The 17,239-nt window shown below is 35.6% G+C and overlaps 1 protein-coding gene across 6 annotated transcripts in view; it reads left to right on the plus strand.

Moving 5' to 3' along the window:
- LOC125058463 (protein mahjong) overlaps positions 1 to 16,988 on the plus strand; it is a 44,163-nt gene extending 27,175 nt beyond the window's left edge. For all 6 annotated transcript variants that reach the window (XM_047662542.1, XM_047662543.1, XM_047662545.1 and 3 more), the window contains 14 exons: positions 126 to 317; positions 2,496 to 2,614; positions 3,642 to 3,842; positions 5,451 to 5,667; positions 6,662 to 6,784; positions 7,638 to 7,729; positions 9,632 to 9,828; positions 11,809 to 11,906; positions 13,169 to 13,246; positions 13,722 to 13,842; positions 14,626 to 14,783; positions 15,703 to 15,784; positions 15,950 to 16,074; positions 16,883 to 16,988. In XM_047662542.1, coding sequence (XP_047518498.1) covers positions 126 to 317; positions 2,496 to 2,614; positions 3,642 to 3,842; positions 5,451 to 5,667; positions 6,662 to 6,784; positions 7,638 to 7,729; positions 9,632 to 9,828; positions 11,809 to 11,906; positions 13,169 to 13,246; positions 13,722 to 13,842; positions 14,626 to 14,783; positions 15,703 to 15,784; positions 15,950 to 16,074; positions 16,883 to 16,957 — 1,878 coding nt within the window. In that variant the 3' untranslated portion in view covers positions 16,958 to 16,988. The remainder of the gene's footprint in view (positions 1 to 125; positions 318 to 2,495; positions 2,615 to 3,641; positions 3,843 to 5,450; positions 5,668 to 6,661; positions 6,785 to 7,637; positions 7,730 to 9,631; positions 9,829 to 11,808; positions 11,907 to 13,168; positions 13,247 to 13,721; positions 13,843 to 14,625; positions 14,784 to 15,702; positions 15,785 to 15,949; positions 16,075 to 16,882) is intronic.
- Positions 16,989 to 17,239: the final 251 nt, after the last annotated feature.

The raw sequence follows: 17,239 nt of genomic DNA on the forward strand, positions 1-17,239 counted from the left end.
TGTTCATCTCAGCCGGGGATCGAACCCGGGACCCATGGATTCGCAGTCAGGGGTACTAACCACTAGACCAATGAGCCGTCAATTATGTCATTTCTCCTGTTAAATTTGACGTGAAATATTTCCAGGCGAACGTGGTGGCCCAAACGAAAATCAACTACAACGAGAGACAGTTACTGCAACTGGTTCAGCGCCACCTGGCAGCGAGGGGTTTAACCGAAAGTGCTGCTACTCTGCAGAAGGAGGCTGGTCTTCCGTGCCCATGTCCGGCTCCGGCCCCACCACCACCACCAGTGTATACACCATCAACGCCTGTCAGGGTGAGTATTATGATTTGACTTGGGGAGCGTTCAAGTACGTAACGAATTTGGGGGGGGGGGTCCTTTTGTAAAACGTTACGATTCGGGGCGGGGATTGAATTACGCGTTATTGTTAATATTAGTTTCGACTTTCCAGTACTTTATACCACATAATTGTAACTTTTAGATATAAAAAATAACGTTACGGCGCGTTACATGGGGGGGGGGGGGGGGTGGGGTAATAATCTCCAAAAAATGCGTGACGTAATACTTATATATATAACTAATACGTAAACCAAAACTCGTCGTGAGCACTAAAGTTTGACATTTGACATCTGTCATTTTAAGTTTTATAGTGAGGTATTTCTTAAAATTTTGTGAGAAGATCAAAATTTGAATAGTATTCAGTACCTTTGGCACCAGTTTATATCTGTTTTGCTCCTGATTTCTGTTCCTCTTGCCATGCCCCGCCCATTTCCTCTTTAATTCATTTATCTTTATTGTAACATGTGTTACCTTAGTTGTTTTTCTTTAAGCTGTATTCTTTATTTTGTCTATTCTTTTCTTCCCTATCATACATAGATCAATCGATCTTTGAAACACCTTTAGCTTTGTATGCTGCGCTTAATTAACTAACAAAATAAAACAAAAGCATTAATGTTTGTGGGTGTGTGAAGGAATTTAATTTAAAGTCTTTTACACACACACGTATTCACAAAGTAATGCAGGTAACTGCGAAAAGATATTATTATTAAGCCTTTATTGCTGTCACCCAGTATAATATATTAAGTTATATAATAAAACATAAATAAAACTTAGTCTAATACATAAATAAAACATAATCTAATACATAAATAAAACAAAATCTAATACATAAATAAAACTTAATCTAATACATAAATAAAACTTAATCTAATACAACATATGACCCGTTTTTTGTAATCAGCGTGTCCTGTGACACATAGGCCTCTTCCAGCTGCTTCCATTCTTTTCCGATGTTTGCTCTTCTTGTCCAAGATGTGCCTCCTATTCTCTTTATATCGTCTGCCTATCTCTTGCTATATCTTCCTCTTTTCCTTTTTCCATCGAATGGTTGCCATTCTGTAATTATTTTTGTCTACTTCAACCGGCTATCTCTAAATACGCGAAATAGAACTAATTTGAGTGTACGACCAACCAGGCTCCAAAAGATAAACCACTCCTTATATGGAAATTGTATTCGTTTTTACAACAAACTCCCAAACGAAATTAGAGAATTATCACTAAATAAATTCAAAGCCGAAAACGAAAATAATTCAACAAAGCTTTTTATAAATTTGAGGACTACTTAAATGATCCTAATCCTTGGGATTGATTTGCTCCAGTTCAAACAATTTGTATGACAATACTTGGCGATTAAAAAGAGTGGCGGAAAGTTTAAAGTCTTCTTACCCGCTCTACGCCCTTGACTTGCGAACTGGTAGTTAATGTAAATTTACGATTAATTTAACTTGACGATTCAAAAGTGTACTTGGTTACCCACTTGAATAAATATATATTAGATATTGGTCTAAGATTCCGCTATACAACGACCTTCACCGAGATGCTTATTTAATGAAACTTATTATATATATAATTTAATATGTCAATAAATATAATCCATATGGGTTGCCTAGCAAATTTCAGTCCAGAGTATGTTTAATTAATTTAAAAAAAAATTATTTTTTTAAACATTTCACCGGTATGATTATTAGATAAATTCTATACCAATCGAAAGTATGAAGCCCATAGAATATGCAAACGTTAGGTTGTTTTTAATCAATTAATTATTTATGTGTATATTTTTTATGTGACACTAAAGTATATATACATCTTTAGTATAAAAGAAGGTTATAGTGATACATATATAATACTACCCTGATTAAAAATATTGATTGAAAAAAGTTCTAAAAATTTACTACATGCAAATTATAAAAAAAAAATGTTTTTTAAATATGTATTAATTAAACATACTCTGGACTGAAATTTGCTAGGCAACCCATATGGATTATATTTATTGACTTATTAAATTAAATATAAAATAAGTTTCATTAAATAAGCATCTCGGTGAAGGTCGTTGTATAGCGGGATCTTATATACTATATTAGATATTTTGAGTTTGAGTAAAAAAAAAAAAAATATAGCCGATATCAAATCTAATATTATTATTAAATATTCCAGACAAGAATGTCAATATCCAGAGCGAGCAGTTCCAGTTCCTTGCAAAGAGACAGCTTCGGCCTTGACCATCTGCACATGAACAACGAAGACAGTCCGATGCCTAGTGTTATCAAAATAAGGTGAGTTTCAAGCTTAAATGCCGGCAACGCACCCGCGAGCCCACTGGCATTGTGTCTATGGGCGCCGCTATCAGGTGGGAATCCTGTAAAATCCAGGTAACTTTGGAATATGCTGCTAAATTTCTTCATCAGATGTTGAGGAATCCGTTCCTTCCAGCATTTTCGGGGGCTGCCAGTATTTCCGAACGAATTAGAGGCTTTCAACAGTGTACCTTAAAGGCCGGCAACGTACCCGCGAGCCCATTGGCATTGTGTCGATGGGCGGCGGTATTTTCAGGTGAGAATCCTGTAAAATCCGAACGAATATAGGCCGGCAACGTATTTACAAATTTCCTGGTGTTTTATGCGCCTGCGCTTATCTATTTTAGCGTGTGTATACTCTGATTTTTCATTCCGTAGAATTCTGACATTTCATAAGTGTTGCTACTAAAAAAGTTCTCCACCGAAAAAGGGGCAAATTTGACTTATTTGAAGGCAATAAAAATGCTACGTATTTTTATGTTTTACCTACAAAAGGGTAAATCTAAATATTTACTTACTCAAGTGACCTAATACAAAAATAACAAATATTTCAATATCACGAACAATATATCGAATTAATTTTAATTACTTTATTTTATTCTTTAGCTGGCATCACTGCCTACTAATCCAGGTTTAGTTAACCTTTTTAATAAAATAAAATGGATACATTAACTAACAAATAAAATGTTTGTATAGACTTAGATGATCACACTCGTATTGAAATTGAAAAATGTGCCCGGCCAAAAAGGTTTGCCATCTCTGACATGTCAAAAAATGATATCTGTCAGAATTCTACGGAATTAAAAATCAGAGTATAGTTAATTTCGTAAATTTGATGGTATGATATCGAGATGATCTTTTGAATTATAATAATAACATTTAATATAAACCAAAATTCCAGTCATTTAAATAAATATCTTAGTAATTGAACAGTTAAAGTTTCATCGAAATAAGTTCAGTAGTTTTTGATGTATTGGAACGTGTAAAATGTAAAATGATTTTTCAGAAAAGTTCAAAATCCAAACCCGTCGACGCCGACGTCGGAGCATAAGCGGTCCCTCCAGAAGCAGTTAAGCATCGCGGGCGCTGATCGTCCACCGTCACCTCCCAGGATCACGCTCCACTCCATCATAACGGAGTACCTCTACAACCAGCACGCCCTGTGCAAGAACCCGGTGGTCACATGTCCGCAGTTTAATTTATTTGAGTAAGTTTTTACTTGAACTTGAACTAAAAACAATTACACAGACAAACAGACGAAATTAAAAAAAAAATTCAAACTTTGAGAAGAAAAATATCTCCACACACACAAAAAGTTTCATCAAAATCGGTCCAGTCGTTTAGGAGTAAAAACTCACGCACGATATATATAGATACATTACACACTACAAAAAATTTAAAAAATTCTGTAAAATAATGTTTTCTGTCCATTCCAAATACAGTATTGGATAAATTCGTCGGAGACTGTTTTCGATATATAAATTGCATAATTACAAGCATATTACGTATTTACAAGCGTGTTACGTCACAGGCTGGTGAGACGCCATCTTGTCTAGTGTTAAAATTTAAATGATTAATAAATACTTAATTAATAAATTTGTTCTTTACTCATAAATCTAAAATGGTTTTTAATACTTGTTAAATGCTACTAAAAATAAAATTTACACTGATTAGAGAGATCAGAAATCAGTCCATATTGGAGTTATTACTCCGCCATTTTTGCCATAAACAACTATAATAATACATTTAAACTGTAGAGGACGAGAATTAATAATAAAAACAAGTATCAAGTAGGTTTATTCCACAAAATATATCAAACTTTTAGGGATACCATACTGTTTTTTTTTTAATTTTCCGCGCTTTTTCGTTAAATTCTTTCATTAGACAGACTCTACTAACTCTACACAGTACAAAAAATACATATTACGCAGCAAAAAGTTGCTCAAACTTTTGTTCAATCATTGTACAATCAACTATAGTTGCGACGTGGGTCGGTTTGGGACGAACTTTTAGTATGAGTCCGTGAACGCATATTTATTTATACTTTATTACCTTATTCAAAAACATACACAAAACAACAATAAAAAAGCAAGTTAGCAAAGTTATAAGGCAACGGGCGGCCTTATCGCTAACAAGCGATTTCTTCCAGGCAACCCTAATGTGGAACAATGAAAAAGAAACACCTATAGAGGGTAGAGTACAATTAATGCAAAAATAATTAATAAAAAAATATTGAATTTTATATGTTCTAAACTATTATTTGGACGATATATATTTTGGGTGATATAAGTTTTTGGGAAGTAAGGAATTAATGAATTTTTTCAAATTTTAAATTACATCTATCGTTTTATTCACACTTTTGATGATAAATTTCGGGTGTAAAATGACAAGTTTACTTATTCGACTATGATATACATTTTTCTTCATACATACATTCATACAAATCTCCATTCGTTTGTATGCCGCTAGAGTGAGAGAGACGGGAGATCGGTCCGTCTCTCTCTCGTTATACCTGCGATCGCGCTCGTGAGGTTTTGGTGTGACACAAGTTTCTGAACATGTCACCCGACTAAAACGATTTTAAAGACGTTATCACGTCAAAAACTCAAAATAACACGTTACTATAACTAAAATAAAGTAAAATCTAAAGAAAACATAACAATAATAATAAATAAAAATATGTATAAACAAAAATTTAAAAGCCAATTAAAAGGTTAACTGACAATAATTGCTATATATAAGCAGAGCGGCATTTAAGCGAGTGATAATATAGTGTTGGTATATTTCTGAAATTGAGAATATTTGTGCGTTCCAGACCCCACAAATGTCCCGAACCCCGGCCGGGCGGTCTAACCACTGTGAGCTCGCGGCACACCGAGCCCCTAAACATCTGCGGACGCCTCGTGAGGCGCGAGCTCGGCACGTCCAGCTCGTGCCGGGAGCACGCTGCGCTCGCGCACTCGAACTTTGCCGCCTCGCGCACGTTACGGCTCTCGGACGACGACGCCTATTTTACGCACGCTATATTCCATGTAAGTATACTTAAAACAATCTTTTAAAGTGAAACTTCTATAGGCGCATGAGGGTAATTTTTTTACGGAGCGTCACGAAGATGTGCAGCGTTTTTGTCGAAGAAAAGGGAGAGAGCGATTGAGACCGAATGAGACAGAGTGAGAAAGGACGAACTTAACATAAAGAAATTCTATTTTTAAAATTGAAATTTCGTAAAGAGATTTAATGAAATATTAGTATTTTATATTTTATGCAAAATAATGAAGTTTTAATATATTAATGACAATTAAATTAATTAAATTCCTAACATATCTTCCTTTTTCCCTCCCTCTAAGTCTCGGAAATCTAAAGTTTTAGATTTGTATAAATATGAACAAGACAAAAATTAGTTTGCCAAAGAAGTTTCACTTCTGACATGTGTACTTTGTACGCACGCACTTTATTGAAGTATAATAATACATTTTTAAATTGATGATTGATAGGCCAATTTAGTGGAAAAGAGATAGATGCAAGCGTACAATGAGCGTAACGGGACAATGATCGTAATGGGACAATGATTCATGCTATTTCGTGCATGCAAGTGTTTATTGATTTATTAGACGTCGTCACTTCAAACTTCCCTGAAGTTATATCTTTACTATTCTTGTTATTATGACATTTGCCTATTATAATATGGGGAGCGTTCAAGTATTACGTAACGAATTTTGGGACGGGGGGGGGGGGGGAATTTTGTCAAACGTTACGATGTGGGGCGGGAATTGAATTACACGTTATTGTTAATATTATTTTCGACTTTCCAGTACTTCACACCACATAATGGTAACTTTTAGGTATAAAGAGTCACTAGGTGGTCACGAAACGTTTTACTATACTTGGGTATAGTACTGTACTTGGGTTCTGAAAAACGTTACGGGGAGTTACATGGGGGAGGGGGGGTCAGTAATCTCCAAAAATTGCGTTACGTAATACTTGAACGCTCCCATGACTAATTGAGCGGTATTTTTTATATTTTAGCCAACACAACAGCAGTTACTAGCGGCGACATCTTCCGGGGACATCCGGGTGTTCAATTTGTTCAGTGGTACCGAGGAGCATTCCTATCGAGTCCACGACTCATACATAATATATCATATACAGGTATTATAATTGTTATTTACATATACTTATGAAGTTATTTACCTTAACAGCTCTCTAAAAATATTCGGGAAATTTGCCTTTATATATATATATATATATATATATATATATATATATATATGGGACCGTTAAATTTATCCCATTCCTCAGCAAAGTATTGTACCTAAACGTATAATTTTTTGTATGGAATCCCGGAAAATGCATTTCGTTTTCAAGCATAGACAATGTGTGGGTAATATGTGTAAAAAAGTCAATAATTACTGTTGAAGAATCACCAAATAAGAAAATCAAAGACCTCCCCCCCTCATAGTGTTTACGTAATATATATAATGATGAATGAAAGTGAAATGTGTTGCAGAATTATGTATTTTAAGAAACAATCACTGTTATATAAAATGTACTACCAAAAAATTTTCGTATTCAAATATAAATGAGAGGCCAAAACTAGCGTCTTTTTCACAGACAAACAAGTTAAATTAATTATAACTAATCTAAGAAAAATCTAATTATTTCTTTACATATAATTAAAAATATATATATGTATGATCTATTTAAACGACTCATTGGTCTAGTGGTTAGTACCCCTGACTGCGAATCCATGGGTCCCGGGTTCGATCCCCGGCTGAGACGAACATCGGTGTGATGAGCATTTGGTGTGCTAAGCCTTGGGTGTTTAAATATGTATTTATATGTCTATCTATCTATAATATGTATGTATATCCGTTGCCTAGTACCCATAACACAAGCTTCACCAGCTTAGCATGGGACTCCGGCAATTGGTGTGAATTGTCTCTAAAAAAAAAACATCGAGCTAGTCATCTTTTATCTCTCATATGCAGTATTTAAATTTCAGTCAAGCAGAGATGGTTTGCTTCTCCTGGCTTCATCATCCACATCATGGCGGACGCACTCAGCTCTTTGGAATATGAAGGAATTTGAACATTGGTAATTTGAATATATTTACGATTCCATAAGAATTTCCAGATTTTCGCATTTAATGGGAGTTCCACGTTCCTCTAGGATTTTATTAAAGCTATGAAATTGACTATTTAAAAAGATATCTTAAGGCCGGCAACGCAACCTCTAAAATACACGTGTTCGTAGATTTTTTTGAAGTGAAAGCTTCTTTAGCGGCGTGGTACACTTTTTTTGGAATGTAAAAAATGATAAATTCGCGTCAGGACAAATTCGTAAGACGGATGTTTTTTTTAAAGGATTATGAACCTTCGTGCTATATAGTTACGGTTTTAATTCATTTTTCTCTTTCCTCATATTGATGCATGTGGAAATGGACCTTAAGCCAATACTTCAAGGTTTAATTTTGCGAAACGTCTTAAGCTTTATAATTATCGATTTGGTCAGACTGACGCGAATAACTCGCGTCAGGACACGTGACCTGATCGAAAATCCGTAAGACGGATGGAGAGTAGACAGATGGCGCGGCGTATTTAATTTAATATAAATTTTCATATTTGTGTACGATAGCGCAATAAATAAATATTGGATACACATAAATGATAATACTTTTATTATTAATTAAAGCAATTCGTGCAAAATTATTCCCTAACCATTTCAAAATATCAAAAATCGTCCGCACAACGTCATATTTAAGTTTTCACTTCTGCCGGCACTCCCGGAGTGCAACTCGTCTTTTTGAAGTTATACTTCTTTAGGCGCGTTATGAAAAATTGATGAGAGTGAAATTTAACGATGCGCGCGCACCGTAACACAAAATTATTACACACATAATGGACATAATTTAAAAACAACAATCGAATAATAATAGAATTTATGTTACACTTAATGTAAGAGAATAATAATAAATATTTATTTATTTAATTTTTCAAATGTAAACTGAACTTTATTGGCTATAATGACTCCTTTTCCAGTCTTTGATTATTAAATTGTAATTAATTATTTGCATGCAATCAAAAACTATTTAATTATGCCAAACAAGTATAACTTCTTACGCGTGTACATAAGTACACGCACCCTTTTTTTTATGTATTATATATACATGATCTTAAATAGAAAATAAGTTGGTGTGGTGGGGGCCTCATAGCCTAGCGGTCTTATTAAGTGGCAGCTAGGTGAGGGGTACCGGGTTCGATTCCCGGTTCGAAGGCAAGTTTTAATTTAATTTAAATTTGTTCTCGGCCTTTGGGAGAGTTGTGCGGTACCGGGCGAGTGCCTAAACCGTACATAGAGGACGCTGGCTAATGCACAAATCGTGCCAGAGCCATTATATAAAAAAATGTGTGCGTGTACTAGGTGTACACACGTAAGAAGTGAAACTTCTTTATGACCTTATTTTTCGAAAAATGATTTACTATATGCAACTTAACGAAATTGGTTAAATAAAGTTTAACAAAAGGCTTTTATTATCATAGACATGAATACAAATACAATTATTTCATTTTAACTTATTACTGTACTACTATGTAGTACTAAGATGATTACAGAATTTTATTAATTGTAATAGAATTATTAGTATTACTATCATTGTTATCGTTATTATATATTTTTGTTACTAATGGCTTCGAATCTCTTCGGATCAACCGTGGTAGGGACAAGAAAAAGATGGCGCGTAACCGAAAAATGTGACAAATGTGTTAAAAAATTTTTCCAACGCCGATAAAGAAGTATGACTTCAAAAAGCAACATGGCGCGTAACCTGCTACAAAATTTCTCCCATACGTCGATAAAGAAGTTTCACTTCAAAAGATGGCGCGTAACGAAAAAATGTTACACTAAATTTTTTTCCAACCCCGATAAAGAAGTTTCACTTCAAAAAAAAAGTTGGTGTGGTGAATACAAACTGGACACATATTAAATTTATTTTTCCAGTTTCTCACTAGACAACGAGGAGTACGTTGAGTTCTCAAAAATGACGGACGACCGAATCATCGGTACGAAGGGAGAGACGGCTACCATCTACGATACGTTAACGGGCAGAGAACTGATGACCCTGAAGCCGTCCATCAGCAATCAGTACGGGAAGAACAGAGCCACCTTCAATCCAACGGACGAGCTGGTGTTATCTGGTAGGTTTTTGGATTTCAAACAAAAATATCTACAGTCAAACCTGGATAAGTGAGAGTTCAAGGGAGCACAATCTCATTCTCGCTTATAGAGGTTTCTCACTAATACGAGTTTCTCGCTAATGCAGGTACATGGGTAGCGTTTCTCTCTAATAGAGGTACGCAGCAATAACAAGTCACATAGTCACAGTATATACTTTATTTAGAAATTATTTACACTTTAAAAAATCCGTCAATTTCGTTTGGGTTTCTGTTTTAGTATTTTGAATCAAAACAAAACAAAAACAAAATTTTTTTCTTTATTAAGTAAATAGTCTTAAATCTATATTTTAGTACATCCCTTTTAAGTTCAAGAACCTGTGTTAGGGATGAACACTCTTTCCTATATGTTAATACTTAATCTACTTAACAAAGAAAACAGTAAAGGTACTTAAATAGTTAATTAATTATATTACATACTTGAAAAACCAAATTACTGGCGATTGTTGATATTAAATCGTAATAACTAAACAAGTGAGGTAGATTGAAATCAATCACACCATCGTCTTTCTTTTGATTATGTGAGTGAGACATGAGTGTAACTGTAGTGCAACTCAGACGAGTGTAATCCGTATGTCGTGACCAGTGCAGGTTAGTACAGCGTAGCATGTCTCTTATCAGCCGGATGATGCGACCACATAAAGTATAGAATACTTTAAATAATTATAACAATTTTATGCGGGAAGTAACCTAACTGAATCGAATGGCTACGTAATTATAATACTACATAAGACCGAATTAATATTGAACAATATACTATAAGATAAAATTAGTATGTATGTTGCATACATACATACTAATTTTATCTTATTTGACGTGATAACGTCTTTAAAATCGTTTTAGTCGGGTGACATGTTCAGAAACTTGTGTCACACCAAAACCTCACGAGCGCGATCGCAGGTATAACGAGAGAGAGACGGACCGATCTCCCGTCTCATCTCGAGCGCTGCCAGTCATTCCGTGAATGTATGAAGAAAAATGTATATCATAGTCGAATAAGTAAACTTGTTATTTTACACCCGAAATTTATCATCAAAAGTGTGAATAAAACGATAGATGTAATTTAAAATTTGAAAAAATTGTTATCTTCATTAATTCCTTACTTCCCAAAAACTTATATCACCAATAAGACGTTATCACGTAAACATCTCGATCGTAAACCTACTTTACAAACAACCAATATTTTTTTATTGTAGCTATAGTTCCTCCTAAATAATATAAATAAATAAAGCTCGACTGTCGTTTATAGAGGTATAGATAAGTAGTAGTCTCACTTACGGAGGTCCATGAGGTAAAAACTACTCTCTCTTACAGAGGTTTCTGTTTCTCGCTAATAAAGGTTTTGGGAGCTTAAAATGACGGGTCCCGGTTATTACTCTCACTCATAGAGTTTTATAACTTATCCAGTTCTCACTTACCCAGGTTTGACTGTATTTGTACTGGTTCCAACTAAAGGAATATTCAATCAAAATCGTTTTAGTAGTTTTGAAGTTATGGAATTAACATACATTTCTACTAAATTTTAATTAGAAAACTCGAAATGACTCATCTACGGGCGCACCCGTCGTTTTAACGTACAACAAAAAATATAATGTATATTTTGTTATACGTTAAAACAACATATTTTAAATAGAAATTTGTCTCCGATATAATTTTTTATAGAACGAATTCGACTTAGGGTCCTTCAAGAAAAGATTGTACCAATTCTTAAAAGGCCGGCAACGCACTTGCGACCTTGTGTGTTTGCATTGTCAGAAGTGGGCGGCGGTATCACTTCACATCAGATGAGCGTGCTGCCCATTTGCCTCCATAAAAAAAAAGAAAAAAAAAGGGGGATAATGGTTTGCCTGATGTAAAGTTAATGTTAATCCATTAATGCGGCTCGCGAGTGCGTTGCCGGCCTTTGACGATTAAATATCTAATTATTGAATTTTCTTTTTTCAGATGGTGTTCTATGGGACGTGAACTCAGGCAAAGAAATTCATAAATTTGATAAATTAAATCAAACGCATAGCGGAGTGTTTCATCCGAATGGACTTGAGGTGATACAAAATTATCATTAGTTTGTTTGATAGTGTTTTTTTATATAAAAAAGGATGCGTGTACTTATGTACGCGCGTAAGAAGTTATACTTCTTTGGCATTATTAAAAATAGTTTTTGATTGCATGCAAATAATTAATTACAATTAAATAATCAAAGACTGGACAAGGAGTCATTATAGTCAATTCAGTTCAGTTAAATAAATATTTATTATTATTCTCTTACATTAAGTGTAACATAAATTCTATTATTATTCGAATGTTGTTTTTAAATTATGTCCAATGCCGTAGCATCTTCCGTGGGCAACTTCATTCTGTTAATTTTGTGTCACGGTGCGCGCGCATCGTAAAATTTCACTCTCATCAATTTTTCATAACGCGCCTAAAGAAGTATAACTTCAAAAAGAAGTTCTCTTGTCACTTCTGTTTGAAGTCGTTCAAGTATTACGTAAGCAGCTTTATCCCCCCCCCCCCCTGCCTCTTGTCAGCAAAAGTAACCAAAGCTCTCAAAAAGAATAGTACATAAACGTATAATTTTTTTGTAGGAGTCCTCGAATGCATTTTGTTTCCAAACATAGACAATGTGTGGGTAATATGTGTAAAAAACGTAAATAATTACTGATGACGTTATCACCAAATAAGAAAATCAAAGACCCCCTCACCCCTATAGTGCTTACGTAATACTTGAACGAATTTTTAGCTACCTTAACGTTTCACATCACTTTATAAACAGTGGACAAAATAGTTCACGTATTGTGCGCTGACGCTGTCTCTTTTACTCGGACGCAGAGTGAAAGAGAGATGCGACACAAGCCAAACGTTAGGTCGACCATGCCTCTCTATCGTTCCGCGCTCTCGCTTGCACGCACGGCTCAGGCGGAACGTGACCATAAATGTATTATCGTGCTCCAGCCGGCGTTCATTAAGACGTTATTACGTCATTAAATAAAAAAATCTCACGCTTTGTTTCCAATGAATCGAACACAGTTCAAAGAAGGAATAAATGCTTATTTAAGTTTCATACACACACACACACACACTTACATACGTACACACACACACACTTACATAAGTCCACACACATCCACTTACATACACACACACACACACACTTACAAACATACACATACACACACACTTACATACATACACACACACACTTACATACATACACACACACACTTACATACATACACATAAACACACACACACTTTTATTATTGTAATTCTCGTTGGTCTTCTGATAATATTTATATATTTCCAGGTCATATCAAATACCGAAGTGTGGGACCTTAGAGTATTTCACTTGTTAAGAACCGTACCATCGTTGGATAAGTCGGAAGTAAGTGTGACAGTTGCTAGTACGTTGGCGGCCTTTAGGGCCTTTTTAGTAAATTTTGTTTAAATGTCTATTGTGTGTACTTTGTTTAATTTTAAAAGCTATTTTTTATACTTAGAAAGTTTGTTTGTTTAAAAAAAATTACATGTCGTATTGATTTGCGTTTTTTTTAAGTCGGTTAAAACCTCGAGCAGTGTTGGCCTAGTGGCTTCAGCGACTCTCATCCCTGAGGTCAAAGGTTCGATCCCCGGCTGGGCACCAATGGACTTTCTATGTGCGCATTTAACATTCGCTCGTACGAAGGAAAATATCGTGAGGAATCCGGCCTTAGATCCAGAAATCGATGGTGTCAGGCACAGGAGGCTGATCTACTTGCCTATTAGATTGACATATCATGAAACAAATACAGAAATCTAAGGCCCAGACCTAAAAAGGTCCAGAGATTTTTATTCCCAGTCTCAATAGAATTAATTTTTAGGTTATTTTTAATCCGGGACGCTCAGTGCTGTACGCCGTCTGCTCGGATCAGGACCCCGAAGAGAGGAATCAGTTCGATACTAGTTTTAAAACATTATCCGCTCACGACTACGCCAGTATAGGTATGTGTTATTATTGGTTATTCAAATAAAATCCTATACATATGCAGTGTCAACTCTTTATTACGTCATTCGTTATAACAAAATACTTTATATAACGTAAAAATTCGTTTCATTTGATTGGTTTAGGGGGCGTTCAAGTATTACGTCACGCAATTTTTGGAGATTATTGACCCCCCCCCCATTGTAACGCGCCGTAACGATTTTCTGTACCCAAGTATAGTAAAACGTTACGTGACTCTTTATACCTAAAACCATTATGTGGTGTAAAGTACTGGAAAGTTGAAAAGTTATTAAAAATAACGCGTAATTCAATCCCCGCCCCGCATCGTAACGTTTTACAAAAAGACCCCCTCTCCCCCCCCCCAAAATTCGTTACGTAACACTTGAACGCTCCCTTAACACAAAACCCATACATTAATTCACTCTTTATAACGTAACAGCGATTCTCTATTACGATGAAATATTTTCATATTTAGACATCAACAGCATACTTAAGTGTAATTGTTTTTATAATCAGCTTACAAAACAAAAAGAGGTCATAAACAGCCGTCTCGCCTTTGTTATAGTTAATTCCATTAACACGTGTGCCATTATTCTTTGATTACATTGCCTCTAGGAAATTTTGGTCTCAGTTACTAAACGCACCATTGTCACCTATAAATTATTGTAATTGGTTAAATTTGTTTTTTTTTGATTCACTCCCTATAACGAAAAAAAATAATCCTCGGTCCCTTGAAATTCGTTATAAAGAGTTTACACTGTATATTTATTGTATATTCCCAGCTACCATAGACGTTAAACGGAACATATACGGCCTCAGCGTGTCACCCTATGGCACGCAGATCTCCGTCGTGGAGAATTTAGGTGATTTTGAGCAGGTTCAGGAGTCCTGCGTCAAGATTTACGACGTTGGACGAAAGCGGGACCATGAGGACGATGTGGTGAGTAATGGGAGACACACACACCCGTGGCTTGTTAGTTATTCACACACACAGCCGTGGCTAGGAGGATTTCTTACTATTCACACACACAGCCGTGGCTATTAGGATTTCTTACTATTTACACACACACAGCCATTGCTAGTAGGATTTCTTACTATTCACACCAGAGCCATGGCTAATAGGTTTTCTTTTTATTCACACACACAGACGTGGCAAGTAGGATTTCTTGTTAATCACACACACAGACGTGGCAAGTAGGATTTCTTGTTAATCACACACACAGACGTGGCAAGTAGGATTTCTTGTTAATCACACACACAGACGTGGCAAGTAGGATTTCTTGTTAATCACACACACAGACGTGGCTAGTAGGATTTCTTGTTAATCACACACACAGACGTGGCTAGTAGGATTTCTTGTTAATCACACACACAGACGTGGCAAGTAGGATTTCTTGTTAATCACACACACAGACGTGGCTAGTAGGATTTCTTACTATTCACACACACACACAGTCATGGCTAGTAGGTTATCTTACTATTTACACACATAGACATGGCTAGTAGGATTTCTTACTATTCACACACACACACAGTCATGGCTAGTGGGTTATCTTACTATTCACACACATAGACATGGCTAGTAGGATTTCTTACTATTCACACACACACACAGTCATGGCTAGTGGGTTATCTTACTATTCACACACATAGACATGGCTAGTAGGATTTCTTACTATTCACACACACACACAGTCATGGCTAGTGGGTTATCTTACTATTCACACACATAGACATGGCTAGTAGGATTTCTTACTATTCACACACACACATAGACATGGCTAGTAGGATTTCTTATTATTCACACACACAGAACCGCGGCTAATATGTTTATAAACTTTTAATTATTATTATTATAGGAGGAAGACGAAGAGGAGGATATGACAGGTCGCTCTGAAAATGATGATGGATCAGACTCAGGCTCCGAGAATGACGATGATTGTGAGTATTATAAACAATACCGAAAGTATTTTGTCTCTTACCATCTAATTGTGTTTACGCTGTGATAAAAAGAGACTTTCTGAATCTTCTCACTTGCGTGGAAAAAGTTGAGCCTCAAAATTCAGGTGTAGCAATCGTTTGTGAATTTGTCTATATGATTTGTAGTAGCGTCGAGCCTGCTACGCAATGCAGTGATGGGTTTAGCTGAAGAAGAGAGCTCCGGCGAGTCTTCGAGGGGAGACAACGAGCCCGATAGGAGAGAGAGGAGAAGAGTCAGAACACGGAGACGGGTCAGTATTGCAATCAGTCTACGCATTGATTTCATTCATTAACATAAAATAATAGCATTACCAACTATCAATAAACCTTGAAGTTTTGTAGTTATTTGAATGTAATTAACTCGTAATTATTACCTCTCAAATGCGCATCTCTGGCTTAGAGTATTTGTTACTCGTTTTACATAGAAATCACTATAATAATATGAGTACCGGGACTGACTAAATAATATGAGTACCGGGACTAACTAAATAATATGAGTACCGGGACTAACTAAATAATATGAGTACCGGGACTAACTAAATAATATGAGTACCGGGACTGACTAAATAATATGAGTACCGGGACTAACTAAATAATATGAGTACCGGGACTAACTAAATAATATGAGTACCGGGACTGACAAAATAATATGAGTACCGGGACTGACGCAATAATATGAGTACCGAGACAGACTAAACAATATGAGTACCGGGACTGACTAAATAATATGAGTACCGGGACTAACTAAATAATATGAGTACCGGGACTGATTAAACAATATGAGTACCGGGACTAGCTAAATAATATGAGTACCGACCGGGACTGACTAAAAATATAAGTACCGGGACTAACTAAATAATATGAGTACCGGGACTAACTAAATAATATGAGTACCGGGACTGACTAAATAATATAAGTACCGGGACTGACTAAAAATATAAGTACCGGGACTGACTAAATAATATAAGTACCGGGACTGACTAAAAATATAAGTACCGGGACTGACTAAAAATATAAGTACCGAGACTAACTAAATAAAATGAATGAAACTTGTTTCAGGCCGCGGAGCAGCACAGTAGCGACAGCGATGGCGATATTGAACTTGGCGATATCGTTGAGTTTGACTTCGACTGATTTAATGCAATAAAGTTTTATAATGTTTTAATCGACTTTTATTTCAACCTCTTAGGAAATAAATAAAATAAAAACCAGTGCGTGTGTGTCAGCTACGACGCACGATTGGAGTTTACTCCTTACGAACGATAAAATGGCGATAATGTTCTGTGGCTGTCGACCATATTTTCATACTAAAGGTGGTAAGAATATATGTTTTTATAATATAAATGTTTGTAGTAGTAATAAAACGTACCTACATCATCTATGCCCAAATAGGATTTTCTTTCTGTGACCAAAGTT

This window comes from Pieris napi, chromosome 18 (assembly GCF_905475465.1).
Source record: "Pieris napi chromosome 18, ilPieNapi1.2, whole genome shotgun sequence".
In the NCBI taxonomy this organism is placed as follows: domain Eukaryota; kingdom Metazoa; phylum Arthropoda; class Insecta; order Lepidoptera; family Pieridae; genus Pieris; species Pieris napi.